The 27,703-nt window shown below is 38.5% G+C and overlaps 1 protein-coding gene across 1 annotated transcript in view; it reads left to right on the plus strand.

Moving 5' to 3' along the window:
* Window positions 1–208: 208 nt before the first annotated feature.
* Window positions 209–27,703, plus strand: part of DGKK (diacylglycerol kinase, kappa) — a gene marked incomplete at its 5' end in the record, with an annotated part of 76,345 nt that continues 48,850 nt past the window's right edge. Inside the window, 3 exons of the mRNA XM_008593186.1 lie at window positions 209–319; window positions 1,968–2,048; window positions 3,969–4,073. Of these exons, the coding sequence (XP_008591408.1) occupies window positions 209–319; window positions 1,968–2,048; window positions 3,969–4,073 (297 nt within the window). The remainder of the gene's footprint in view (window positions 320–1,967; window positions 2,049–3,968; window positions 4,074–27,703) is intronic.

Consider the following 27,703-nt stretch of genomic DNA (forward strand, 5'->3'; position numbering starts at 1 on the left):
ATATCAGCCTGAATGTGTTATCCAAGGGTAATCAGTGTCTTTTCTGATTGAAGTGACTTCCTTGTGCTCTTGCCTGGTCTTCAGGCCATTTCTCAGGTATGTGACAGAGATCAAGCCTTCTAGATATCTAATCTTCCCATATGAGAGAACAAGTAATAAAGTGTTACAAATTGGTTTAATTACTCAATGATATGCTTGTGTCTTCCAGAAAATACTGAAGGAAGGTCCTCTGCTGAAGAACTGTAGCTCCTTCAAGAGATGGAAGCTTAGATACTTTCTTGTTCGAGAGCAGAAGCTCTTATTTGCACACCATCCTGCGGTAACATATAGTGTCTTGTCAATTGGATTAGTGAGTGGGTGCCAGGAAATGTTTCTGTTGGGAGATGGGGAGGTAAAGACATGTTGGCAAACATTAGGGTGAAAGACAAAACCCTCTACTTTTCCTTTATCTTGTCCTTTGGGGCCAAATGGGGGACACTTTTCTCTCCTTCCCCCTTCCTGTCTCATAGATTCGTCAGTTGGCTTCTGCACCTAGAGCCAACTACATAATTTGTGAGGCCTGGTGCAAAATGAAAATGTAGGGCCCCTTATACAAAAAGCAGGGGGAAAGTGCTATTAAAGGTACCAATATATTCATACTAAAATATAAAGCAATGATTTGTCATGATATTTTTTAAATTTGCTATTTAATGTCATTCTAAGTAAAGAAGAATAGAATTTTAAATAATTAGCATACATTTTACCGTTTACCTGTACATGGCACAATGCTGGTTTTAAATGCAAATATGAGAGCATTTAATTCACATGAAGAATCACCAAAATTATATAATCTGTATTTGGTAGCTCGTACATGAGATGTATTTTGTTCTCACCAGTAGGCAAAACTGCACAAAATTAGCTCAACAGTTTTTATTTCACTTTGTGATACTTGCACATTCTATTAACACTTTCTGACTTAAAGGAAAAGGAACAATGGGTTGCCCTATCTTTTCCTTTCCTTCAATGTCATCATTTTTAGCATAAATGGTGGCACAAGGAAGTAATACAAGTAAGAAAGAATACAGTAGGACTCCTTGGCTGTTCATGTTTCTTAGAACACCATTGCCATTTTTCTGTGTTTGAAGTAAGTTCTGGTTCCAACAGAAAGTGTGGCCTCTCGGGGCTGGCAGCTCCCCCACTTAATCAGTCTTGCTTTGAGTCTCACTGAACTCCCATTCATCATGGGTCCACTGAATTCTATGCTCATGGGCATCATGAATGCAAATGGAGTGACAAGACATGGGGTAGATTTGCATATTGTACATATCTCCTCCGTGCATGATCCACTGTCCCATTGGACTTCACTTACAAAACACAAGTGCAAAGATAAAATTTTAAGAATTTCAAGATGGCAACAGCAGAACATTAAACCAAGTGTGGGGCCCTTCTGAACATGGGACGCTGTGTGACTGCACAGGTTGCATACCAGTGAAACCAGCCCTGTCTCTGTCTGTAGTACTGATTTCCTGCTGCTGGCCGGGTGGGTGGTTTTTACTATGGCCAGTGTATAAGGAGACATAGGCCTCACACTGGATGGGACTAGCAACACAGTTAAAGGCCACCACCCAATAAAATAGGAGCTAATAACAATCTGCTTCACTAGGCCCCTCACTAGGCCACATCCCATTATCTTCTCCAGCATAAACATTTATATTTGAATAATTCTGAACTGACCAATCCAAGCCTTCCTATAAATCCACAAGTTTTGGGAAGAGTTGTGTTTTGGTTTGGTTTTTATTTGTCACATGATATATCAACAAAAATCATGTTGCTAAATAAATCACAGCCCTCAAGTCAAAGAAATCATTAGGCCATAGCCAAAAGTGCCTGTCTGTGTGTGTATGTGTGCATGCGTGTGTACCTTTTAATGTCTCTTTGCCTCATTAACCAAATGGTTCCTTGTCCCTCTCCCTCTTACATCTTTCCAGTTTGCACGCTTTGAAACAATTGATCTATCTCAGGTCGCCTTGGCAGAAAGCAGCTGTAGAAACCTTTGCCACAGTTTTTGTGTAAGTAAGATTGGGAATGACTGAATGGGCAGGGGTGAGGTCTAGCTGGGAAGAGGGTTTGCTATACCCACTTATTTCCTCTTTGTTCTTTAGGTTTCCCAAGTCTCCTCTGATTCCAAAGTGTTATTATTCATGTAAACATTTTCTACCAGCCCACTGAAAGGGGAGAAAAAAGTGATGTCCGTGTTCCCTATTACCAGCTTGGTATAAAGCTAAGCAGATTTCAGAGGACAGGCTGTGTGTGACTATTATAAAAATCAGTCCTCCTGGTAAAGACTATCATTGTGAGGTTTTCGAGAGATGGCTAATATGTTATAGAAAATATCAGGATAATTGAGTCACAGGGCATCATCCTCTCCTTTAATGAGGTGTATAAGAACCTAAATCCAAAGTGAAATCTACCCCATGCTGAGACAGACAAGAGTACCTCCAAGAAAGCAGAGGATTTTCTGGGGAAGTATTCAAAAGCTTGGTGAGGCTGAAATGTCATATGGCTTTGGTCATGCAACTCAATCCTGACCAGGAAACTCACCAAAAAATGGGAAGTCCATTGGCCCTGGAATTTTCCTACCTATCTCCTCCCAGAACTATCTTCTCCCAGTCTCAATGGTGGGTGATGGAGACTGGGATTCCTCGTCAGTTAGGTAGGGAATGGTACTTAGCAGACTAAAGAGCTACAGACCCAATATCCTGCTTCCATGGCTGGTCCATGTTCCATTCTCCTTCGAAAGGAAAGCACCTGTATTTAAGAAGGAGACCCTGCTTTCATTTCTCTCTTATTGTGTCACACTGAGCCAGGGTAAAGCTGAGGAGTCTGTTGACCAGTCCTAGAAAGCTGAACCTTCGGGTGATGAGCCTACAGGCTGTTTTTGATCTCCATTCTACAAAGAAATCCTAAGGGTTAGGCTGCCCCTTAGCCTAATTAAAGCACAGAGGCACTGCACATCAGCTCCACCCAAGAATAGGTTTGGACCAAAGGAGTGACTGTTATCACAATCCCAAGTAGCTCCTATTCCCATCTACCGCAGAATCACACCATGCTGTATACAAAAGAAGAAAAATTGCTTGTTAATGTGGTGAACTCTAGCTCCAAGATTTGGGGTGCTGGTAGTAAAAGCAAGTAGGGCCATTGAAGCAATGACTAGTGCTGTAGCTATCCATGCTCCCTCCTGCCATGTGGGAAAAGGCCAAGTCCTGCCCATGGTCTAGGTCTGTTAGACCCTCAGCATGACTTTCTTATTATTCTTGCCTGGGTTCTTGCATCAAGCAGGATTAAGAGAGACAACTTTAAAATTCTCTTCAGTTTGTCCCTGCCCATAAGAAATAAAGAAACTAGATTTTTTTTTTTGACATCTCACTCTTCCCCCAGAGAGGCACACCCAATGAAGCATATACTCTTTTACCACTCAAGTAGACAGAGCGGCAGTAAGCAAGTAGGGTTTTTAGGCAACCTCACTTGAATAATAGATGGGTGTGCAGCTTAGCGTTTAATAGCATGAACTCTGGAGCCAAAAATCTGGATTTCAATCCTGGCTTAGCTTTTTACTTGCCGAATGATCCTGGGCAAGTCATTTAACTCTCTTTGCCTTGGTTTTCCTGGCTATGAAATGGGAAAAAGAGCAATGCCCATCTCATGGGGTTATAATAAAGATTGAATGAAATAATATACATAAAGTGCTTTAGAATAGCTGCTGGCACATAGTAAGTGCCACTAAAATGTTAGTTATTACTGTGATCATTATTATTATTATGAGTGGGTATCTAAGGAGCTGTGAGTGGCCCTGGGAACTTCTGTCTTATATTCAAGAAGTGGCTTAGGTTGTGCTTGGTAGTTGTGTATAGTTTCTTAGAGAGTTTACACGCCCTGTATGGGGCAAAGTTGTGGAGTGAGAACAGCTAATACTATGGCTTTTTGTTTAGGTTATCACACCACAACGAAAAGTCACCTTGGCTGCAACCAACCGGAAAGACATGGAAGAATGGATTAACGTCATAAAAACTGTCCAACAAGGAGAAATTCGTAAGGTAAAGGAAATAGAGAATACACACAACTCTCGTGGGTAAATACTTAATTGATTGTATTAGTTAAGCCACCTTCCAAACAGGGAAATAATAAGATGGAAGCAGAGTCTGGCCAGGAATTACAGATAGATATCATTAGGAAACCTGTTTAGAACTATTCATAAATACGAGTAATTCACTTAGACTCAGACCTGGATAAGTATGTGATTTAGATACCTCTGTACACAATCACTTGATATGTAAATATTACTGTATGCCCAATGGATGAGGCACTCAAGATGTGTGTGAGCAGCTAACTTAGATGCCCTTATGTTAGGAAAGCTGCAATCAGTAGTTTTGACTTGGGTCTGCTGAATGACTATAGTAACAGGTAAGAAAACTGAAGCTCAGAAAGGAGGAGGAATTAAACTAGTGTGAAATAACTAGTCAGTAGCAAAGCCAGGCTTTCAACCCAGGTTGTGTGATTCCAAAGCCTATGTCCTTAACCACCATGACATTCTGCCTCTCTGTTTCCTGTCTACCACAAAAAGAAATGTAGAGAGAAGAGCAAGAAGCAATCTTCCCCAAAGCTTAGCAGGATTCTATTTCTCCCTGGCAATACCAAATCTCTGGCCACTACTGCAACAAGTGGTGCCACCATTCAAACTCTGGGCCGTGCCCTCAGCCTTCTCTTTCATAGATCTACCACAGTTAGAAGTTATGTAAGTTGCAAGAGGGGAAGGATTTGTGTCATTTATTACTTCAAGCAGTGTCTGGCACAAAGTAGAGGCTCAATACATTTTTGTTCAATGAATAGATGACTCTGAGGGTAATCTTGGAGCCAGTGTTTGGAGACGGAATGATACATGTTTCATCCCAAAGCAAAGTCCTGCTGTGAAAGTCTTGGAGATAAAGGAGAAGATGAATCCAGCCTTTAACAGAACCTGATGTCTTAAATAACTAGCAAAGAGCAGAGTCTTGTTCTAGGCATTGTGTGATGTGGCTTGGTAATAATGGTGTTTAGAAATTAAAATAATACCATTGAGAAGAACCACCTATCCCCACTCCCCTAGAACTTCTCGGGCTTTGACCACTTAGTGTCATAACTACAGATTCTGCCTCCTATGGATATGATGGAGGAACATGACAAGTTGGCTGGCCTGGGGCCTCTCCACATATTAAAGTCTCTCCTAGGCCTGCGTTGTATATGCTTAACTGAGAGATCCTTTGCTTAGCATCTGAGGATGGTCTTCATATGACTTAGCACTCAGCATTTCACTCGTTTGTTATTTTCTTCTTCCTTTCCTTATGGAGTAGCACATCCCGTCCCCCACCCACCAGTGAGGTCACTATGACACAGCATTAGAGGTAGCCACAAAGAGTTGTGAATCCCATGTTCTTCTCCTATCCTCACCCCCATGGACCAATCCCTTTCCTTCCCTTGGCTTACCTTGATTCAAACTGAAGTGCTTCTCATGAATCATGTAACATTCTCGATTAGGCATAATGGTTCACACAGAATATTATGAATTTTAATTATTAGCAATTTAAAAATTGCTAGAGAAAGTCATCAGAGAATTGGTTTGCCATTCCTGACTCTATTGAATTAGATGCCTAGGTATTGACTAACCAGCACAAATTAGAAAGGAAAAAATAATATGCCTGTTTACTCTCTTGGAAGAGTTGTATCAGGTTGTAATCACAATCTCTGTGGAGCTACTCCAGGAACCTAAATCTATTAGGGAACATTTATAGCTGACAGTAAAATGTCTTGCCACCAGCATTTAGCAATTCATCTTACTGGAGACTTAAACAGTCAAATATGCTTTCTCCCATATGTACCTTATCTCTAATGGTCTCTTCTATCCTCTGTCACCACTAACAACTTATAAATAGGGTAAGAGAAGATTAATCATGGACTTAGTGGTCTATTAAAGTAGTGACAAAGTAATTGGATAATCTATTGGAAACTAGTCAGTACACTTTAATGAGCCAGTCCCTACAAGGTGCCCAGTTATGTTCCATAAACAGTTGAAAAGAAGGTGTAATCCTGGCTCCTGGCCTCATGAGCATTTTAGGTAGTTGTGGAGACAAGATATACACAAAAGAAACAGTTAAATCACAGTGCTTAAGATAAATAACGGTTTTCAGAGATGTTATAAGGCAATGGATGATTGGTTGCCAGATGAATGAAACACAATAAAGTGGTATGGGAGTTCATGGGAAGAAGAGATAAGTATGGGCTAGAGTCCTCTGGGAAGAGTTAACAGAAGAGAGATTTGAGACTGACCTCGAAATATAGGTAGGATTTTATTGGTGGCAGGGGATTGGGGGCAGAAGAAAGTCTTAAGCAGATGAAATGGTATAAGAAAAAGCTGAGTAACAGGAAAACAGAAACTTTTTAGAATACAGTGAAAGAGGGAATCTATTTTACCAGAAGAGTTTGAAAAAGTAAGTCCGAGAAGTATATCTAGAGAGGTAGGTTGGGCCTGATTGTGGAGGATTTTCAATGCCAGGATAAAGAGTGGGGAAGATTTGCAATATGATCAAAGTTCAGTTTAAGGATGGATTGGAAAGGGAAGTGAGTCAATCAGAGGGATACTTTACAAGTACAGGGTAGATTAGACAAGGGAAAAACTATAAGCCAGAAGTTCAAAGGGGAGGCCATAGATTAACTCAGGCAAGACAGAGTTAAGCCTCAGAATGAGGATGATAAGAGAAGACAAATAGTAGATACTGAGTTAAGGGCAGGGGAGAACTTAAATATAAGAAGGCAAAGGAGAGAGAGGCATCACGGTCAGATGAAAGGTTTGAGCTTGGAGGATTTAAAGAAAGAATAGAAAGGAGAAAATTTGCAATAAGGAGCTACTTGGAAAACTAAACGGTTTTTTCTTTCTAATAAATCGTAGTGCAACCATTGACTATGGGAACAGAAATTTACCTTAAAAGTCATCTCAACTCCGAAATCTAGATTATAGAACATCTGGAGATCATAAGTCATGTGGCCTTTGTTTGAATCCTTCCAAAGATAGGAAACTAAGTTTCTTGCAAAAGAGTCCATTCAATGTTCCTAAAGCTAAGTCTTAGAAAGTTTTTCTTAGACTTTGTCCTATAAGAAAGAACTTTCTAACATTCACTGTGAGCTGAAAGAAGGTCATCAGCTGCTTCTTGAGGTAGAAAACTCCCAGTCACTGGAATTATTACAAGCAAACTATTTGAACAACTGCTTGTCAGGATGTTTTATAGAAAATCAGGTGGGCAAATGAGATAAACTACACTCCTTTCAACTTGAAAAGCTAATAATTCCAAGATTTCATTAAGCAGATGACAAAACTGAGCCTGAGAGGTTCAGTTGCTTTGCTTGAAATCACAGTTTGTTCCAGCAGAATCAAGATCTTAGCTCTTCTAACTCTTAAACTATGCTCTTCGAAGGCATCTTCAGTTCTGCCTAATTCTTTTCTTTCTCACCTCTACTTCCTACCTTTGTGATTACAGGGTAGGATCACTAAGCTAGACAACTGAATGATACAGAACAACAAATAGATCAAAGTGGCTAAATGACTCTAATTCATGCATAGTGTCTCCACAGCTAGTGGTTTGTCAAGGATGAACCCAGTTTACCTTGTCCCGGCATAACTATTAATAGCTTCCCCCTACATTGTTAAAAGTGTCCTGATTTGGACAATATGGACACCCGACCAATGTCCAACATGGGAGGTCCTAGCATTCTTCTGTAGTTACCTAAACCTTGAAAATCCAAGCAGTTGAGTTCACATTACAGCACAAACCACTGACTTTATCTAAAGTCAATCTTTTATTATATAATCTATTCCAAACAAGATTCCTTTAAGGAATTACATCTTTAGAAGATTTTGTGCTCTATGGGATGCTTCACCTGGACTTTTATGCACTTTGCAGGCACTTAAAATTATTAAATCCTCACATTCAGATAGTGCTTAAGAGTTTACAAAACACCTGAACTAGCAAGATCTCATTTAACTAATAGACAACTAATATACATATCTGAATTATGGGGGGCATATACAGCTCTGTATTATGCTAAAAGGGATTCAGGAGATAGGGAAAATAGTCTTATATGCCCTAGAACAGCAATGTTTTAGTCAGTTCAGGCTGCTGTAACAAAAATACCATAGACTGGGTGGTTTAAACAGCAAACATCTATTTTTCGTAGTTCTGAAGGCTGGGAAGTCCAAGATCAAGGTGCTGGCACATTTGGTGTCTGGTGAGGGCCTACTTCCTGGTTCATAGATGGCTGTCTTCTCATTGTGTTCTCACATGACAGAAAAGGGAGCAAGAGAGCTCTCTGGAATCCCTTTTATACAGGCACTAATCCTATTCATGAGGGTTCCACCACCTCCTGTAATCATCACTTTGGGGGTTAGACTATCAATATGAATTTGGGGGGACACAAACTTCAGTCCATTGCAATCTTCCCCTGGCCCCCCAAAATTTACGTTCTTCTCACATGCAAAATACATTCATTGCATCCAGACAACCCCAAAAGTCTCAACTCATTCCACCATTAACTCTGAAGTCCAAAGCATTACCTAAATATTTAAATCAGATATGAGTGAGACGTCCTCGGGCAAAATTCCTCTCCAACTGTGAACCTGTGAAGTCAAACAAGTTATGTGCTTCCAAAATACAATGGTGGAACAGATATAGGATACACACTCCCTGTCTAAAAGGGAGAAATAGGAAAGAAGGAAGGGGCGATGAGCTCCAAGCAAGTCCAAAACCTAACAAGGCAAGTTTCATGAGATCTTAAGGCTTGACAATAATCCTCTCTGGCTTGATGTTCTGCCTTCCAGACCCACAAGGGTAGCAGGCCCTCCTTCCAAACCCAAGGGGGTGGACGATCCACCTCCTATATTCACTGGGGTGGCAACATCACCCTCACAGAACAGCAGGGCACTGCCAATGCTGTGACTCTCTGCAGTGGTCCCATCCCTGCCAAGGTTCTTCACTGGGGTGGGGGTCATACTCCCAGGGCTCTGCCAAGTTGCTCCATCCCCACAGCTCTGCTGGACATTGGTCCTTTGAAATTGAGATGGAGGCAGACCTGTCCCCTAGGCCTATGCACTCTCTGCCTGTGGCGGGAGTGGCAGCCCTGATGATCTCTCTCAATCACCTTTTTGGTCCTTCTTTCCTTGTCTTGAAGAATAGCATGTGTTTGCAGCCAAATAGTTTTGTAGTTTGGTCATGTAGGGTCTAAGAAGTCTGACAATCTTCATTTTGTCCCATCTTCTTGGTTTCCTTTAGTCCCAGCTGGCAGTGTTTTTTGCTAGTATAATCCCATCTCTACTCTTGGCTTTTGTCAAGATGGTTGATTAAGTCTGTGGTTTATATCCACACTAATCTCCTTATCAAATGGTAAGTCTGCCACACACTTACATACAGTTTCTCATTTTTTGTAATATGGAAGACTGAGAATTTTCCCCATCTTTAAATTCTAGTTTTGTTTTGCTTAACAATCCCATCTTCAATTCATTTCTCTCCTCTCACTTTTTTTTCATTTTAATACTATATTTTATTAGCCAATATATCCACAACATTATCATTTCAACTATAATCAAAATAAAAATGATTTTTAAAGTTAATGCCAAAGTTTTATTAACAATAAAGAGGGTCAATAATTATAAACAACAGACAGCCCAGCAGCCCCTGAGGTGAGCCAAGACCCTTGTGGCACTGGGGTTCAGTCTAAAGCCCAGAGGGAAGTGCACGCAGCCCAGCAGCCATCAAAGTGAGCCCAGTCGAGACCCCTGAGGTACTGGGGCTCAGTCTAAGGCCTGGAGGGAAGCAACAAGCCCAGCAGCTGCCGAAGTGAGCTAAGACCAGACCCTTGTGGCACCTGGGCCCACTCTAAGGCCCAGAGGGAAGCACACATAGCCCAGCAGACACCGAGATGAGCCAAGACCCACGTGGCACCAGGGCTCAGTCTAAGGCCCCAGGGGGAAGGGAAGTGCACACAGCCCAGCAGGCACCAAGGTGAGCTGAGAACTTCACGGTACCAGGGGCTCAGTCTACAGCCACAGAAAGTTAGAACAGAAGCCAAGGTGGTGTAATATAGATACCACTACACCTTCTGTCACCACAAGGACAGTTCACCACCACAGTAGCAGCCAGAGCCACTCTATAGGCAACCTGCCACTCACTTGACTACATTGAGGTAAGAGTCACCAGTAGAACCTGCAAATAGAGGACAAAGTCTTTATCATCATAGCCAACCCCAGAGTAACAGAAGAAGCAGGTCCTCTACCAGATGACCAAACATCAATGAAAAAATACTAGAACTACAAACAAATAATAAGTTATGACACCACCAAAGGAACACAGTAATGCTCAAATTCCAGACCCCATAGAACAGGGAATCCTTGAAATGCCTGAAAAAGAATTCCAAGCAATGAACTTAAGAAAGCTTGAAGAAATAAAAGAAGACTAAATTAGAGAACACAAGGAAACAAGAAAAAATATCCAGAATATGAAGGAGGAAATTGACAAAGAAATTAATACCTTAAAAAAGAATGTAGCAGAACTCCTAGAAATGAAAGATTCACTTATTGAAATAAAAAACACAACAGAGAGCTTAAGCAGCAGGCTAGAGCAAGCAGAAGAAAGAATTTGAGATCTGGAAGATGGTCTTTTTGAAATAACCCAGGCAGACAAAAAAAAAAGGAAAAGAGAATTAAAAATAATGAGGAAAATCTAAGGGAGATAGCAGACAACCTCAAGCACTCTAACATCCAAATTGTGGGTATTCCAGAAGGGGAGAAGAAAGAAAAAGGTATTGAAAACCTATTCAAGGAAATAATAACAGAAAACTTGCCAGGGGTAGGGAGAGATGAAGACCTTCAGATCCAGGAAGCTCAAAGGTCCCCAAACAGATTCAATCCAAAAAGATCCTCTCCAGGACACATTAGAGTCAAATTTGCAAAGCTCAAAGACAAAGAAAGAATTCTAAAAGCAGCAAGAGAAAAGCATCAAGTCACCTATAAGGGAACCTCTATCAGACTAACAGCAGACTTCTCAACTGAAACCCTACAGGCCAGAAGAAAGTGGAATGATATATTCAAAACACTAAAAGAAAATAATTGCCAGCCAATAATTCTTTACCCAGCAAGACTGTCCTTCAGAAATGAGGGAGAAACAGTTTATTTCCCAAACAAACAAAAATTGTGGGAGTTCACCACCACATGACCAGAACTTCAAGAAATTCTCAAGGGAGTCCTTCATCTGGAATCTGAACCATGAATGTCGCTACCATGGATACGTCAGAAAGAGCAAAACCTGCTGTTAAAACAAACATGCCAGTGAGAAAGAGCAAGAAGCTATGTCAAGGCACCTCAAATATACAACTAACATTGAAGAAGAGAAATTAAAGGGGAAGTAAGGATCAAAATATATTTAAAACATCCAAACGAAAAGCAGCTTAATGACAGGAATCAAATAATATCTGCCAATAACCACCCTAAATGTGAATGGATTAAACTCCCCATTCAAAAGGCACAAATTGACTGATTGGATTAAAAAGCTAGACCCAAGTATATGTGTCTTCAAGAGACCCATCTCACATATAGAGACACACACAAACTAAAAGTGAAGGGATGGAAAAAGATATACCATGCAAATGGAAACCAAAAACGAGCAGGAGTAGCTATTCTTATACTGGATAAAATAGACTTTAAACCAAAAAACATAAAAAGAGACAAAAAAGGCCACTATATAATGATAAAAAGATCTATCCAGCTAGAAGACATAACAATCATAAATATATATGCACCCAATGCTGGAGCACCAAGATATATAAAGCAAACACTCTTAGACCTAAAGAAAGAAATAGGCCCTAATACGCTAATAGTGGGTGACCTGAACACCCCTCTCCCAGTATGGGAGAGATCTTCCAGGCATCAAGTCAACAAAGAGACACAGGATTTAAACTACATGTTAGCCAACTGGACCTGGCAGATATATACAGAACATTTCACCCAGCAACTAAAGAATATAATTTATTCTCTTCCCTACATGGAACATTCTGCAGGATAGACCACATATTAGGTCACAAATTTAGCCTCAGCAAATTTTAAAAACTTGAAATCATTCCAAGTATCTTTTCAGAGCCCAATGGACTAAAATTGGAATATAATAGTAAGCAAAACTCTGGAAACTATAAAAATACATGGAAACTAAATAATAAGCTCCTGAATGACCTATGGGTCCAAGAAGAAATTAAACAGGAAATCAAAAAAATTCTTAAAACTAATGAAAGTAAAGATACATCATACCGAAATCTGTGGGATACTGAAAAAGCAGTACTAAGAGGCAGATTTATTGCAATAAATGCTTACATCAAAAGAACAGAAAAACTTCAAATAAACAACCTAACACTACACCTCAAATAACTTGTAAAACAACAACAATCCAAATCTAAAGGCAGTAGATGGAAAGAAACAGTGCAGATCAGAGCATAACTAAATGAAATAGAGATCAAAAAAACAATAGAAAAATCAACAAAACAAAAAGTTGGTTTTTTGAGAAGATAAATAAAATAGACAAACCATTAGCTAGGTTAACAAAAAAGAGAAGACAGAAGACCCAAATAACAAAAATCAGAAATGAAAAGGGAAACACTACAACTGATACCACAGAGATACAAAGAATCATTAGAAACTATTATAAACAATTATGACATGTTATGACAACAAATATGAAAATCTGGAAGATATGGATAGGTTCCTAGACACATATAAACTACCAAGACTGAACCAAGAAGAAACAGAAAACCTGAACAGACCAATAACAAGCAAGGAGATTGAAGCAGTAATCATCAATCTTCCAACAAAGAGAAGTCTGGGGTCCTGATGGCTTTACAACTGAATTCTATCAATTTTTTTAAGAGAAGTTAGTACCAATTCTCCTCAAACTATTCCAAACAATAGAAACAGAAGCTACTTTTCCAAACTCATTCTATGAGGCCAACATAACTCTGGTACCAAAACCAAATAAAGACACAACAAAAAAAGAAAATTACAGGCCAATATATTTGATGAACATAGATGCAAAAATCATCAACAAAATATTAGCAATCAGAATACAGCAACATGTTAAAAAAAATTATACACTATGATCAAGTGGGATTCATCCCTGGGAATGCAAGGATGGTTCAACATATGAAAGTCAATAAAAGTGATACATCACATCAACAAACTCAGGGACAAAGACCATAAGATTACCTCAATAGATGCTGAAAAAGCAGTTGACAAAATTCAGCATCCCTTCATGATAAAGACACTTAACAAATTAGGTGTAGAAGGAAACTATCTCAACACAATAAAAGCCATTTATGACAAGCCCACTGCAAGTATCATTCTGAATGGGGAAAAACTGAGGGCCTTTCCCTTAAGAACAGGAACAAGACACTACAAGATGCCCACTCTCACCACTTCTATATAACATAGAACTGGAGGTACTAGCCAGAGCAATCAGGCAAGAGAAAGAAATAAAGTGAATCCAGATTGGAAAAGATGAAGTAAAACTTTCTCTATATGCAGATGATATGATACTATATATAGAAAAACCTAAAGACTATCAAAAAACTCCTAGAGCTGGTTAATAACTTCAGTAACTTTGCAGGATACAAAAAAAAAAAAAAATACCTCCAAATCAGTTGCATTTATATACTTAAATAATAAACAAACAGAAAGAGAAAAAAAAAGAAAGTAAGCCCATTTACAATTGTCACAAAAAAATAAAATATGTAGGGATCAATTTAACCAAGGAGGTGAAAGAACTCTACAATTAGAACTACAAACCACTTCTGAAAGAAATTAAAGAAGATACAAAAAGATGGAAAGATATTCCATGCTCTTGGATTGGAAGAATTCACATTGTGAAAATGTCTATACTACCTAAAGTGATCTACAGATTCAATGCAATCCCCATCAAAATACCAATGTCATTCTTCACATAAATGAAAAAAACAATCTTACCCTTCATATGGAACAAAAAAAGATCCTGAAAAGCCCAAGCAACCCTGAGCAAAAAAATAAAGCTGGATGCATAACACTACCTTACTTCAAATTATACCACAAAGCTATGGTAACCAAAACAGCGTGGCACTGGGGAAAAAATAGACATTTAGACCAGTGGAGTAGAATTGAGAACGCAGAAATCACCCCTCAGGCTTACGGCCATCTGATATTGGACAAAGGTAACAAAAATCTTCATTGGGGAAAAGACTGCCTCTTCAACAAGTGGTGCTGGGAAAACTAGATATCCATATGTAGAAGAATGAAACTAGATATGCACCTCTCAGCATACACTAAAATCAACTCAAAATGGATTAAACTCAAAATGGATTATACTTAAGTATAAGACCTGAAACTAACATTACTAAGGGAAAATATAGGTGAAACACTTTAGCAACTAGGTCTGGGCACAGACTTTATGAACACGAGCCTGAAAGCACAAGCAGTAAAAGAAAAAAAATAAACAAATGGGACTATACCAAACTAAAAAGCTTCTACACAGTAAAGGAAACAATCAAGTAAGTGAAATGACAACCTACAGAGTGGGAGAAAATTTTTGCTAACTATGCCTCCAACAAGGGATTAATATCCATAATATACAAGGAACTCAAGCAATTATACAGTAAAAAAAACAAATAACCCAATTCAAAAATGGGCGAATTAGCTGAATAGACATTTTTCAAAGGAAGACATACAAATGGCCAACAGGTACATGAAAAAATGCTCGACATCACTAGTCATCAGGGAAATGCAAATAAAAACTACATTGAGATACGACCTCACCCTAGTTAGACTGGCTATAATCAAAAAGATAGTGAATAACAAATGCTGGCTAATGTGTGGAGAGAAGAGAACACTCTTACAATTGTTGGTGGGACTGTAAATTAGTACAACCTCTATGGAAAATAGTATGGAGGTTCCTTAAACAAATATAGATAGATCTTCCATATGATCCAGCAATCCCATTTCTGGGTATACACCCAGAGGAATGGAAATCATCATGTCAAAGGGATACCTGCACTCCTGTGTTCATCACAGCTCTGTTTACAATAGCCAAGACATGGAACCAACCTAAATGTCCATCAATGGATGACTGGATAAGGAAACTGTGGTACATATACACCATGGAATACTACTCTGCCATAAAAAAGAATGAAATACTCCTATTTGCAACAACATTGATGAGCCTGGAGAAACTTATGTTGAGTGAAATAAGCAAAACACAGAGAGAGATAAATACCCCCTGTACTCACTCATATGTGGGAGCTAAGATAGAAAGAAGGAAGGAAATAAAGACCACAGTAGTGCACTGGACTTGCAGAGGGAGAGAACATTCCTTGGGCTACAAAGTAGAGTGGGGGGGGATGGAGAGGGAGAGGGAGGTTGGGGATAATTGGGTGGGGGACACAATGTACAAATGCAATTTGTGGTAATGAGTATGCTGCCAGCATGAATCTGGCCCCCACATCATTGCACAAGGGGTGACAATCAGCTTTGTATCTCATGAATATTAATAACCAATAAAAAATAAAATAAAATAATAATTATAAACAAAGCAATTCATCAAGAGGATATAATAATCCTGATTCTGAGTGCACACAACATGAAAATATATAAAGGAAGAAGGTTTGATTTTTTTGAAATGAAAACTAAAAATGTTTTGATAATGATTTTGAGCTATTTTATTTATTTTAAATTTTTGAAAATTTATTATTAATATTACTTTTCTAAGTAATATACTTTATTTTTATAGCAGTTTTAGACTTACAGAGAAATTAAGCAGAAAGTACAGATAGTTCCCATACCACATACCCCCCACATACACTTTCTCCTATTATTAACATCTTACATTAGTGTGGTACATTTATTACAACTATGAACCAATATTGATATATTATTATTAACTCAATTTTACATTAGGGTTCCCCCTTTGTGTTGTATAGTTCGATGGGTTTTGCCAAATTCATAATGTCATGTGTTCACCATTACAGTATTATACAGTTTTGCTGCCCTAAAAATCATCTGTGCTCCACCTATTTATTCCTCAATCCCTCTCTCCCTCCTCCCCTGAAACACTGGAAACCACTAATTTTTTCCCATTACTGCAAACCTTTATTGTTTCTTTGTGTTGGGAACATTCACAGTCCTCTTCTAGCGAATTGAAAGTATATAATAAATTTTTGTTAATTATAGTCACCTTACTGTGCAATAGAACACTGGATCTTATTCCTCATATCTAACTGTAATTTAATATTCACTAACCTACCCCTTACTATCCCCCCTCTTTCCCACCCCTTTCCAGCCTGTGGTAACCACCATTCTGCTCTCTTCTATGAGATAAAATTTATGATTAACTAATTATTATAAAGATTATTTTCGATTGACAAATCACAATTGTATACATTTATGGGCTACACTGTGATATTTTGATATGTGTTTACAAAGTAGCATGATTAAATCAAGCTAATTAACATATCCATCACCTTCCTTCCTAACATTTTTAAAGATAAGACATTTGAGCCGGCCCGGTGGCGCACTGGATAGTGCGCCGCTTGGGAAGCGCGGCGGCGCTCCCGTCCGAGGGTTCGGATCCCCTGGAAGCAACCAAGATGTCCTTCAATAGATGAAAGGATAAACAAACAGTGGCACATGCATTCAATAGGACATTATTCAGTGATAGAAAGAAATGAGCTATCAAGCTACGAAAGATATGAAAGAAACTTAAATGCATATTGCATAGTGAAAGAAGCCAGTATGAAAAGGCTACATACTGTATGGTTCCAATTTTTTAAAATTTATTATTAAATTTTTTGATTAAAAATCATAATTGTATGCATGTATGGGATAAAATGTTGTTTTGATATGTACATATATATATATACACATATACAATGTGGAATGATTAAGTTAAGCTAATTAGCATATCTATCACCTTGCTTGCCTATCATTTTTTATGGTGAGACATTTGAAATGTACTCTCAGTTATTTTGAAATATACAATACATTATTATTGACTATAGTAACCCTACTGTGCAATAGATCACAAAATCTATTTGTCCTATCTATTCAGGACTTCGTACCCTTTGATCAACATCTCTCTATTCTCTCCCTACATACCACAAGTCCCAGCCTTTGGTAACCATCATTCTATTCTCTACTTCTACGAGTTCAACTTTATTAGATTCCATATATAAGTAAGATCATACAGTAATTGTCTTTCCGTGCCTGGCTTATTTCACTTAGTATAATGTCCTCCATATTTATCCCTGTTGTAACAAATGCAGAACTTCTCCTTCGTTAAGGCTGAAGGGTATTCCACTGTACATATATACCACATATTTTTTTACCCATTCATCTGTTGATGGACACTTAGGTTTCCATATCTTGGCTATTGTGAATAATGCTTCACTGAACATGGAAGTACAGATATACCTTCAACACACTGATTTCAGTTCCTTTGGATATATACCCAGAAGTGGGATTACTGGATTGTATGCTAATTCTATTTTCACTTTTTTGAGGAACCTCCAGATCATTTTCCATAATGGCTGTACTAACTTACATTTCCACCAACAATGTATAAAGGTTTCCTTTCCTCTGCATCCTCTCTAATACTCTTTATGTTTCGTGTTTTGCACAAAAGCCATGCTAACAGGTATGAGGCAATAACTCACATGGTTTTAATTTGCATTTCCCTAATGATTACTGATGTTAAGCATTTTTTAATGTACCTATTGGTCATTTGTATGTCTTTTTTTGTGAAATGTCTGTTCAGGTCCTTTGCCCATTTTTTAATTGGGTTATTTTCTTGCTATTGACTTGTTTGAGTTCATTATATATTTTGGATATTAACCCTTTATTAGATGTATGGCTTGGAAATATTTTCTCTAATTCTGTGGGTTATCTCTTCCTTTTGTTAATTGTTATCTTTACTGTTCAAAAGCTTTTTAGTTTGCTGCCATCTCATTTGTCTATTTTTGCTTTTGTTGCTGTGCTTTTGGAATTATATCTAAAACATTATTGCCCAGAATGATGCCATGGAGCTTTTCCCCTGTGTTTTCTTCTAGTGATTTTACAGTTTCATATCTTACATTTAAGTCTTTAATACATTTTGAGTTTATTTTTGTACATGGTATAAGATAAGGTTTAATTTCATTCTTCTGTATATGGGTATCCAGTTTTCCCAGCACGATTTATTGAAGAGACTGTTCTTTCCCCGTTTCGTGTTTGTGGCAACTTTGTCAAAAATCAGTTGGCTATAAATGCTTGGGTTTATTTCAGGGTTTTCTATGCTCTTCCATTGGTTGATGCATCTCTTTTTATGCCAATGCCATACTGTTCTGAAAAAGAGTGTGCATCTCTTTTTATGACTGTGCCATACAATTGATCTATAATGTTTTGAAATCAGGTAGTATGATGCTTCCAGCTGTGTTCTTTTTGCTCAGGATTGTTTTGGCTATTCACGGTCTTCTGTCCTTATGAATTTAAGGATGGGTTTTATCCCCCATTTCTGTGGAAAATAACATTGAAATTTTGATAGGGATTGCATTAAATCTGTAGATCACTTTGATTGGTATGAACATTTTCACAATATTAATTTTCCATTCCATGAACATGTGGTATCTTTCCATTTATTTGTGTTTTCTTCAATTTCTTTCAATAGTATTTTGTAGTTTTCAGTATACAGATCTTTGACATTTTTGGTTAAATTTACACCTAATTGTAGATGCTCCTTGACTTACAATGGGGATGTGTCATGCTAGCCTTATAAAATGGGTTTGTAAGTATTCCCTCTACTTTAATAATTTGGAAGACTTTGACATTAATTGGTATAAATTCTTCTTTAAATGTTTGGTAAAATTCAGCAGTGAAGTCATCCAGTCCTGGGCTTTTCTTTGATGGGAGACTTTATTACTGCATCAATCCCCTTACTCATTATTGGTCTGTTCAGATTTTCAAGTGATTCAGTCTTGGTAGGTTGTATGTGTCTAGGAATTTATCCATTTCTTCTAGGTTATACAAATTTTGGGCATATAATTGTTCACAGTAGTTCCTTATGATTGTTTGTATCTCAGTGGTATCTGTTGTAATGTTTCCTCTTCCATGTCTGATCTTATTTATTTTAGTAGTCTCTCTCTTTTCCCTAGTTAGTCTGGCCAAGGATTTGCAGATTTTATCATTTCAAAAGACCAACTCTTAGTTTTGTTAATTTTTCTATTGCTTTTCTAGTCTCTACTTCTGTTGTGATCTGTTATTTCCTTCCTTCTGCTAGCTTTGGGCTTAGTTTTTTCAATTTTTAGTTCCATGAGGTATAACATTATATTGTTTATTTATGATTTTTCTTCTTTTTGATATAAATTTCCCTCTTAGGAATGCTTTTGCTGCATCCAATAAGTTTTGATATGTTGTGTTTTCATTTTCATTTCAAGGTATTTTTTTATTTCCTTTTTTATATCTTCTGTGACCCACTGGTTGTTTAGGAGCATGATGTTTAATTTTCATATATTTGTGTGTTTTCTAGGATTTCTCCCATTATTGATTTCTAGTTCCAACCAATTGTGATTCAAATCTGATACTTGATATGATTTTAATCCACTTAAATTTGTTAAGATTTGTTTTGTGGCCTAACATATGATCTACCCTGGAAAATATTTTGCGTGCATTTGAGAAGAATGTGTATTCTGTTGCTGTATATGTCTGTTAGGTCCATTTGGTCTAAAGCATAATTCAAGTCCAATGTTTCTTTATTGATTTTCTGTGTACATGATCTGTCCAATGTTGAAAGTGGGATATTGAGGTCCCCACTGTTATAGTATTACAGTCCACCTCTCCCTTCAAGATCATTTAATACTTGCTTTATATATTTAGGTGCTCCAATGTTAGGTGCACATATACGAAATACTTCAAATGTTCATGGAAAAAGTAGAATTAGAAGATAATACTTTCCATGAGCTTTTTGAGATACCCTCGTATTTACAATTGTTGTGTTTTCATCATGTAACGTCCTTCTCTGTCTCTTGTTATAACTTTTGACTTAAAGTCTATTTTGTCTCATATAATTATAGCTACCTTGGCTCTTTCAGTTTCCATTTGCATGGAGTATCTTTTTCCATCCCTCCACTTTCAGTCTATGTGTGTTCTTACTAGTTAAGTGAGTCTCTTGTAGGCAACATATAGTTGGATCTTGACTTTTTAAAATCCATTCAGCCACTCTGTCTTTTTATTAGAGAATTAAATCCATTTATTACATTTAAAGTAATTATTGATAGGTAAGTATTCGCTACTGCCATCTTGTAATTTGTTTTCTGATTGTTTTGTTGACCCTTTGTTTCTTTCTTCCTCTCTTGCTATCTTCCTTTGTGGTTTGATGATTTTCTGTGGTTTTATGCTTTGAATCCTTTCTTTTTACATTTTGTGCAAGTACTATAGGTTTTTGCTTTGTGGTTTCCACACGGTTTATGTAAAATATCTTATCCTTAGAACAGGCTACTTTAAGCTGATAACAACATGCCTTTAATCACATGCAAAAACTCTACAAATTCACTTCCTCCCCTCCATAATTTTGATATCAAAATTTGCTTTTTTTAAGTAATTTTTATCCCTTAACAACACAGACTGTAGCTTATTGTAGCTACAATACCACTGTACTGTTGTAGCAACAATGTAACTACTTGTTGTACCTACAGTTGGTGTTAATAGTTTTGTCTTTTAACCCTCCTACTTGAGATAAAATTGCTTTACACACTACACTTACTGTATTAGATAATTCAGAGTATGACTATGTATTACTAATATCACTATGTATTTTTATTTTTATTTTTTGTTATTAATTAACAGATTTTTCTTTCATCTTAAAGAACTCCCTTCAGAAATTTCTGTAAAGTAAGCCTAGTGAGAATGAATTCCCTTAGCTTTTGTTTTTCTGTGAAGGTTTTTATTTCTTCCTCATTTTTGAAAGATACCTTTGCTGAGTGAAGTATCCTATGTTGGCAGTTTTGTTGTTGTTCTTTGCTTCAGCACTTTGAATATATCATTCCACTTTCTCTTAGCTTGTAGGGTGTCTACTGAGAAACCCACTAAAAGCTGTATTGGGGTTCCATTAGATGTGATATATTCTTATCTCTTGCTGTTTTCCATATTCTTTCTTTGTCTTTGATTTTTGATAATTTGATTATGATGTGTTTTAGTGAACTCCTCTTTGGGTTCAATTTGTTTGGTGACCTCTGAGCTTCCTGTACCTGGATTTTTTCATCTTTCACCAGATTTGGTAAATTTTTGGCCATTGTTTTCTTAAAAATGCTCTCTGGGTCTTTTTCTCTCTCTTCTCCTTCAGAAATTCTTACTATGCAAAGGTTAGCTCACTTCATGGTATCTCATAATTCCCATAGGACTCTTCATTCTTTTTTTTCCTTTTTACTCCTCTGATTAGATAATTCCAAATATCCTGTCTTTGAGCCCACTGATTTTTTTTTCTGCTTGTTTGAATTTGCTGTCAAAGCTTTTTATTGAAGTTTTCAGTTCAGTTTTGTATTCTTTACCTTTAGGATTTTTTTAATTGTTTCTATTTTTCATTCAAACTTATCATTTGTTCATGAATTATTTTCCAAATTTCATTTAATTTCCTATCCTTATTTTCTTGCAGTTCCCCAAACTTCTTTAAAAGGATTATTCTGAATTCTTTGTCAGTCATTTCATAAATATCCATTTATTCTCTATCCGTTCCTGGAGCTTTATTAGTTTCTTTTGGTGGTGTCATATTTTTCATAATCCTTGTATCCTTACATTGATGCCTGCACATTTTAGGAAATGGTCACCTTGTCTAGCCTTTGCCAGTGCTCTTTGCTGGTGGTAGAACTTTACTATTTAGTCTAGCCTGGGATTCTGCAAGGGTTGGCTAGTAGCAACCCCAGACAGGCAGTCCTTGGCATTAGGTTCTCTAGTTGGGCAGGGCCATTTTCTGTGCTCTGAGATCAAATAGTATTTCTACCTATTCTCTCTTATCTGGTGAAATCACTGTCAAGTGAAGCTGCTGGCTGGGTTCTGCAATCATCGCTGATCAGGCAGGGTCTAAGGTTGTCTTTCCTGATTGGGTGGTACTGTTGTTGGAATCTGTAGTTGGGCAGGGCTATATGATGAGCTCTGAGGCTCAGTGAGGTCTCAGGTTGCTGCTAAGCCACACTGGGTGGGAAGGACAAGAGGCTGTGATCCACAGATATGTGTGGACTTGAGCTTGCCTCCTAGCATAGGGTAGGCTTAAGCAGAGCACTGAGGTTTGGTGGAGTCACTGCTCTGCAGCTGCAGTTGGGTGGGGCCAGATACTCCCTCTGTGGGTAATCACTGACCTGAAGTTTCTTCCTGATCTGGGGAAGACTTAATGCAAGCACTGGAACGTAGTTGGATTATCTCTCTGCTGCTAGGGTTGTGCAGGGCCAGATTCTCCCTCCATGGATATGTGCTGACCTGCAAGTTGCTTCCTGATCTGGGGAAGGCTTACTGTGAGCAACAGAAATTAGTTGGATCACCTCCCTGCCACTAGTGTAGGGCAGGGCCAGGTGCTCCCCCCATGAGTAAATCACTGACCGATAGTTGCCTCTTGACCTGGGAACACTTAATGACAATACCCAGGCTGAGTGGGTAAGCCAGCAAGTGATTTGAGACTGGAAGATCAGTGGACCATGTTTCCTGCAGCATGATGCTATTGGATAGTTTCTCTGGTGTGGTGCCTCTGTTGGCTGGAATGCAGAGTGACAACCAAGATCTGTGCACTGGTTACTGTGAGCCCTACTCCCATTCTTTGTTTCTAACTGACCCCAGGTGGTCAAGCCCTGCTGGAATGTTTCCCTTTGGATGTGAAAGAAGTGAGCCTCCTGAGAAGGGTCCAAGAAATGGTGGGGAAGCTGAATGTCTGCCTCCAACTCTCTTTTCCCACTGTAGAAACTGTGAGTTCGTGGGAATTCTCTCTGTGTGGCACTGTGCTGGCTTAGGGGAGGAGCAGCACATTCAAAGTAAACCATTCCTCCTATTGTCTGATCATGGCTTTTCTCAGTTCTGCAGTCCAAAGGGGTGTCTCATCCTCAGTCCTGAATTCTGAGATACTCACAATGGTATTCTTGCCTGTGCATCATTGCTAATTGGATTTATGTTGGGAAAGGGGGAATGAAGCTAGAGAGCTTCTATTCTGCCATCTTGCTGACATTACTTCTCTTCTCACATTTTAATATAAGCAGTCAGGAGAAACCAAATCTCCTGATTTAAGTATCCAATTTAATCACTCACAAGTTCTTCCTTCCACAAAACATTAGAATACAAACACAATTCAGCCAAGTTCTTTTCCACTTTATAACAAGGATGACCTTTTCTCCATTGTCCAATAACATGTTTCTTGTTTCCATCTGAGACCTCATCAAAATGGCCTTCACTGCCCATATTTCTATCAAGATTCTGTTCATGATTACTTAGGTATTTTCTAAGAAGATAGAAGTTTTTGCTACACCTCTCCTCTTCTCTTTATCAGCACTTACCACAACTACCTTTAAAATTCCATTCAATTTTAGGCAATATAGGATTTTTCTAGCATGAACCTTAAAACTCTTCTAGCCTCTACCCATTACCCAGTTCCAAAGCCATTTCCACATCTTTGGGTATTTGTTATAGCAGTACCCCCACTTCTCAGTACCAATTCCTGTTTTAGTCAGTTTGGGCTGCTACAATAAAATGCCACGGACTTGATGGCTTAAAGACAAACATTTATTTCTCACACTTCTGTAGGCTGGGGAGTCCAAAATCAAGGTGCTGGTAAAGTCAGTGTCTGGTGAGGACCCACTTCCTGGTTCATAAATAGCCATCTACTCATTGTGTTCTCATATGGCAGAAAAGGAAGTGAGAGAGGTCGCTGGGGTCTCTTTTATAAGGGCACTAATCCAATTTATGAGGGACTTCACCCTCGTGACCTAAGCACCTCACAAAAACCCCACCTACCACACCACATCAAGGGTTAGGATTTCAACATATAAATTTAGACACAAACATTTGGCCCACTGCAAGTGATAAATGTGATTGGAACAATGGACTCTGCATGAATGTATTCACCTAAGTATTTTAGAGAGGATAAAAATCAAACACGAAAACACAGGAACCACACACTGAAAGCTTTAAGTCAAACTGCCTTCCTCAGAATTTAAAGATCAGTTGTTCATGTACATGCCATAGTTTTGAATCTGTCTTTAAAATGGGTTTTTAATCTCTGTCAACAAGTACAAAGGTCTGTAATGACATGCTGTAGTAGTTTCCTAGGGCTGCTGTAACAGATTACCACAAACTTTGTAGCTTAAAACAACAGAAATTTATGATCTTTCAGTCCTGGAGGCTAGAAGTCTAAAGTCAAGGTATCAGCAGGGCTGTGATCTGTCTAAAGGCTTTGGGGGAGTATCCTTCTTTGCCTCTGCTAGCTTCTGGTGGTTACTGGCAATCCCTGATGTTCCTTAGCTTTCAGACATCACACTAATCTCTGCCTCCATCATCACATAGTGCTCTCCTCTGTGTCTGTCCATTCTGTATCTTCACATAGTGTTCTCCTCTCTGTGTGTATCAATGTTCAAGTTTCCCTCGTCTTATAAGGATACCAGTCATTGGATTAGGAACTATCCAATCCAGTATGACATCATAATAAATTGATTATATCTTTATCTTTAAAGACCCTATTTTTAAATAAGGTCACATTTACAGGTCCTGGAGGTTAGGATTTAAACATATCTTTTGGGAACTCACAATTCAACCCTCAACAGCCTACTCTCTGGCCCCCAAAATGTATGCCTTTCTCATGTTCAAAATAAATCCACCCCATTCCAACATCCTCCAAAGAATTAACCCATTCCAGCATCAACTCCAAGTCCAAAATCTCATCTTCTAAATAACCTAAACCAGGTATGAGAGAGACTCTGGGTAGGGTCCATCCTGGGGAAAAATTTCTCTCCATCTGTGGACCTGTGAAATTTAGAAAACAGTTTATCTGCTTCCAAAATACAATGTCAGGATAGGTATAGGGTAGATATTCCCATTCTGAAATGAAGAAAATGAAAGGAATAAAAAGGTTACTGGTCTAAATAAAGTTGGCAAATTCCATTAGGTTTCCAGGCTTGGGAATAATTCTCTGTGGCTGGATGTTCTGTTCTCTGGCCCCACCTTCTCAGTCCACAAGAGTAGCACCCCCACCCCTCTGTACCCAAGGAAGTGGCCCCCCTTTCTGGAGCCAAGGAGGCAATCCCATTCTCTGGAACTAAGGATGTAATGCCCCCGCCCCTTGGGCTTGCACTGTTTAGGCCTGTGGTGACAACAGCAGCACCTTTAGCCCCTGAGCCTCTCTCAGCAGCCTTCCTGGCCTCTGAGCCACACTTGGAAGTCATTCTTCCATTTTCTCGAAGGATAACATATATTCACAGCTGGGTAACATTATCAGTCTGTCTCACGCCTATAGAATCTCAGAAATCTGATAATCTTCCTTCATTTTGTTCCATGTCTGTCCCTTTCAGTCCAAGCTGAAATAGTTAATTGGATCCATACCAAATCTCTCCAGCAAAAGTTTGTCCAGCCATACCCTTGGTGTTCTTTCCAGAGCACACTTTCTTGTGTTTTGCAATATGTATAGGCTAAACATTTTCCAAATCTTCAAGTTCTGGTGACTTTTCACTTAATAGTTCTGCTATAAACTGAATTGTGTTGCCCACCCACTCAAATTAATATGTTGAAGCCCTAACCCTCAATGTGACTGTATTTGGAAATAGGACTTTTAGTAAGTAATTATGGTTAAATGAGGTCATAAGGGTGGGGAGCTAATCCAATAAGATTGGTGGCCTTATAAGAAGAGGAAAAGAGAGACAAATTGCTCTCTCTTTCTCCATATGTAAACATTGAGGAAAGGCCATGTATTAGTCCATTTCTGTTGCTTATAACAAAATACATGGAACTGGGTGATTTATGAAGAAAACAAAATTTATTGCTTACAGTTTCTGATGCTGGAAATTCCAAAGTCCATCTGGTGGTGGTGATAGTGACCCAGTGGTCTTACATTGCAAAATGGTGGAAGCAGAGAGATCAGAGAGAGAGAAAGACAGACTCTTCTCTCCTTTTAAAGCCCTCAGAACCATGCTCCTGACCACCATTTTTCATCTCTTCACTGCACAGTCCTACAATCTAATCACCAGGCTCCACCTTTCAATTACCATAACAGGATTTCCTACCCTCTTAACAGTCACAGTGAGGGCTAAGTTTCTAATACATAAAACTTGGGGGACACAATTCAAGCTTCAATGAGTTTTGGGGGGACATAATTCAATCCACTACAGGCCATAAGAACATACAGCAAGAAGGTGGCCATCTACAAGCCAGGAAGAGAGCCCTCACCAGGAACCAAATTGGCTGACAGCTTGATCTTAGATTTTCCAGCTGTAAACTGTGAGAAAATAGGTTTTTGTTGTTTAAACCACCCAGCCTACAAGTATGGTATTTTGTTATAGCAGCCTGAGCAGACTAATAAAACTTTCTTCCTCAGTGTATTTCTTTCCTCTCGCATTTCCCTATAAATAGCAAAGAGAAACCAAACTGCATTTTCCATACTTTGCTTGGAAATACCCACAGCTAAATATTCAGGTTTATTGCTTACACATTCTGTTTTCCACCCAATAGTAGAACAAAATTCAACCAAGTTATCTGCCGGCTTACAAAAAAGACCACCTTTCTTCCAGTTTTCAATAATATGCTCCTAATTTTTATCTGAGGCCTCACAAGAAATACCTTTAAAGGTCATACTTATAGCAACATTCTGTTCAAAAAATCTGGGCTTTTTCTATAATGTGCCTCAAAATTCTTCATGCCTTTATCCATTACACAGTTCCAAAGTAATTTCCATATTTTTAAGTATCTGTTCCAGAAGTACCCCACTTCCCAGTACCAAAACCTGTATTAGTTTTCTAGGACTGCAGTAAAAAATAACCACAAACAGGGTTAACTAAAACAGCAACATACTCTCTCACAGTTCTGGAGGCTAAAAGTCCAAAATCAAGCTGTCAGCAAGGCCTTGCTCTCTCTGAAGGCACTGGGGGAAGATTCTTCTTTGCCTCTTCCCAGATTCTGATGATTGCAGACAAACCTTGGCATTCCTTGGCTGGCAGATGCATTACCTCAATCTGTGCCTCCATTATCATATGATGCTCTCCCCTGCGTCTGTGTGCTCTGTATCTTTACAAGGTGTTCTTCTGTGTGTGTCTCTGTATCCCACTCTAATCCAGTATGACCTCATCTTAACTTGGTTACATCTGTAAAGACCCTATTTCCAAACAATGTCACATTTACAGGTACCAGGGGTTAGGATTTTAACATATTTTGTGGGGAAGGGAACACAATTCAACCCAGTACACAAACTCATCCAGGGTTGGATGCATCAAAGTTTCCTTATAGAATAGGATGTACACAAGGAATATAAATTCCATCTCCTCAACATTTTATATATTCCTTTATATTCTGTAGCCAATCAAGCCATGAAATTCAATTTTACCCCAACAGAGCTCTGCATTTCTTCCACTTGGTCCTGTAGAACTCTTCACATTTTTT

The sequence above is a fragment of the Galeopterus variegatus genome, unplaced genomic scaffold, assembly GCF_000696425.1.
Source record: "Galeopterus variegatus unplaced genomic scaffold, G_variegatus-3.0.2 Scaffold8855, whole genome shotgun sequence".
In the NCBI taxonomy this organism is placed as follows: Eukaryota; Metazoa; Chordata; class Mammalia; order Dermoptera; family Cynocephalidae; genus Galeopterus; species Galeopterus variegatus.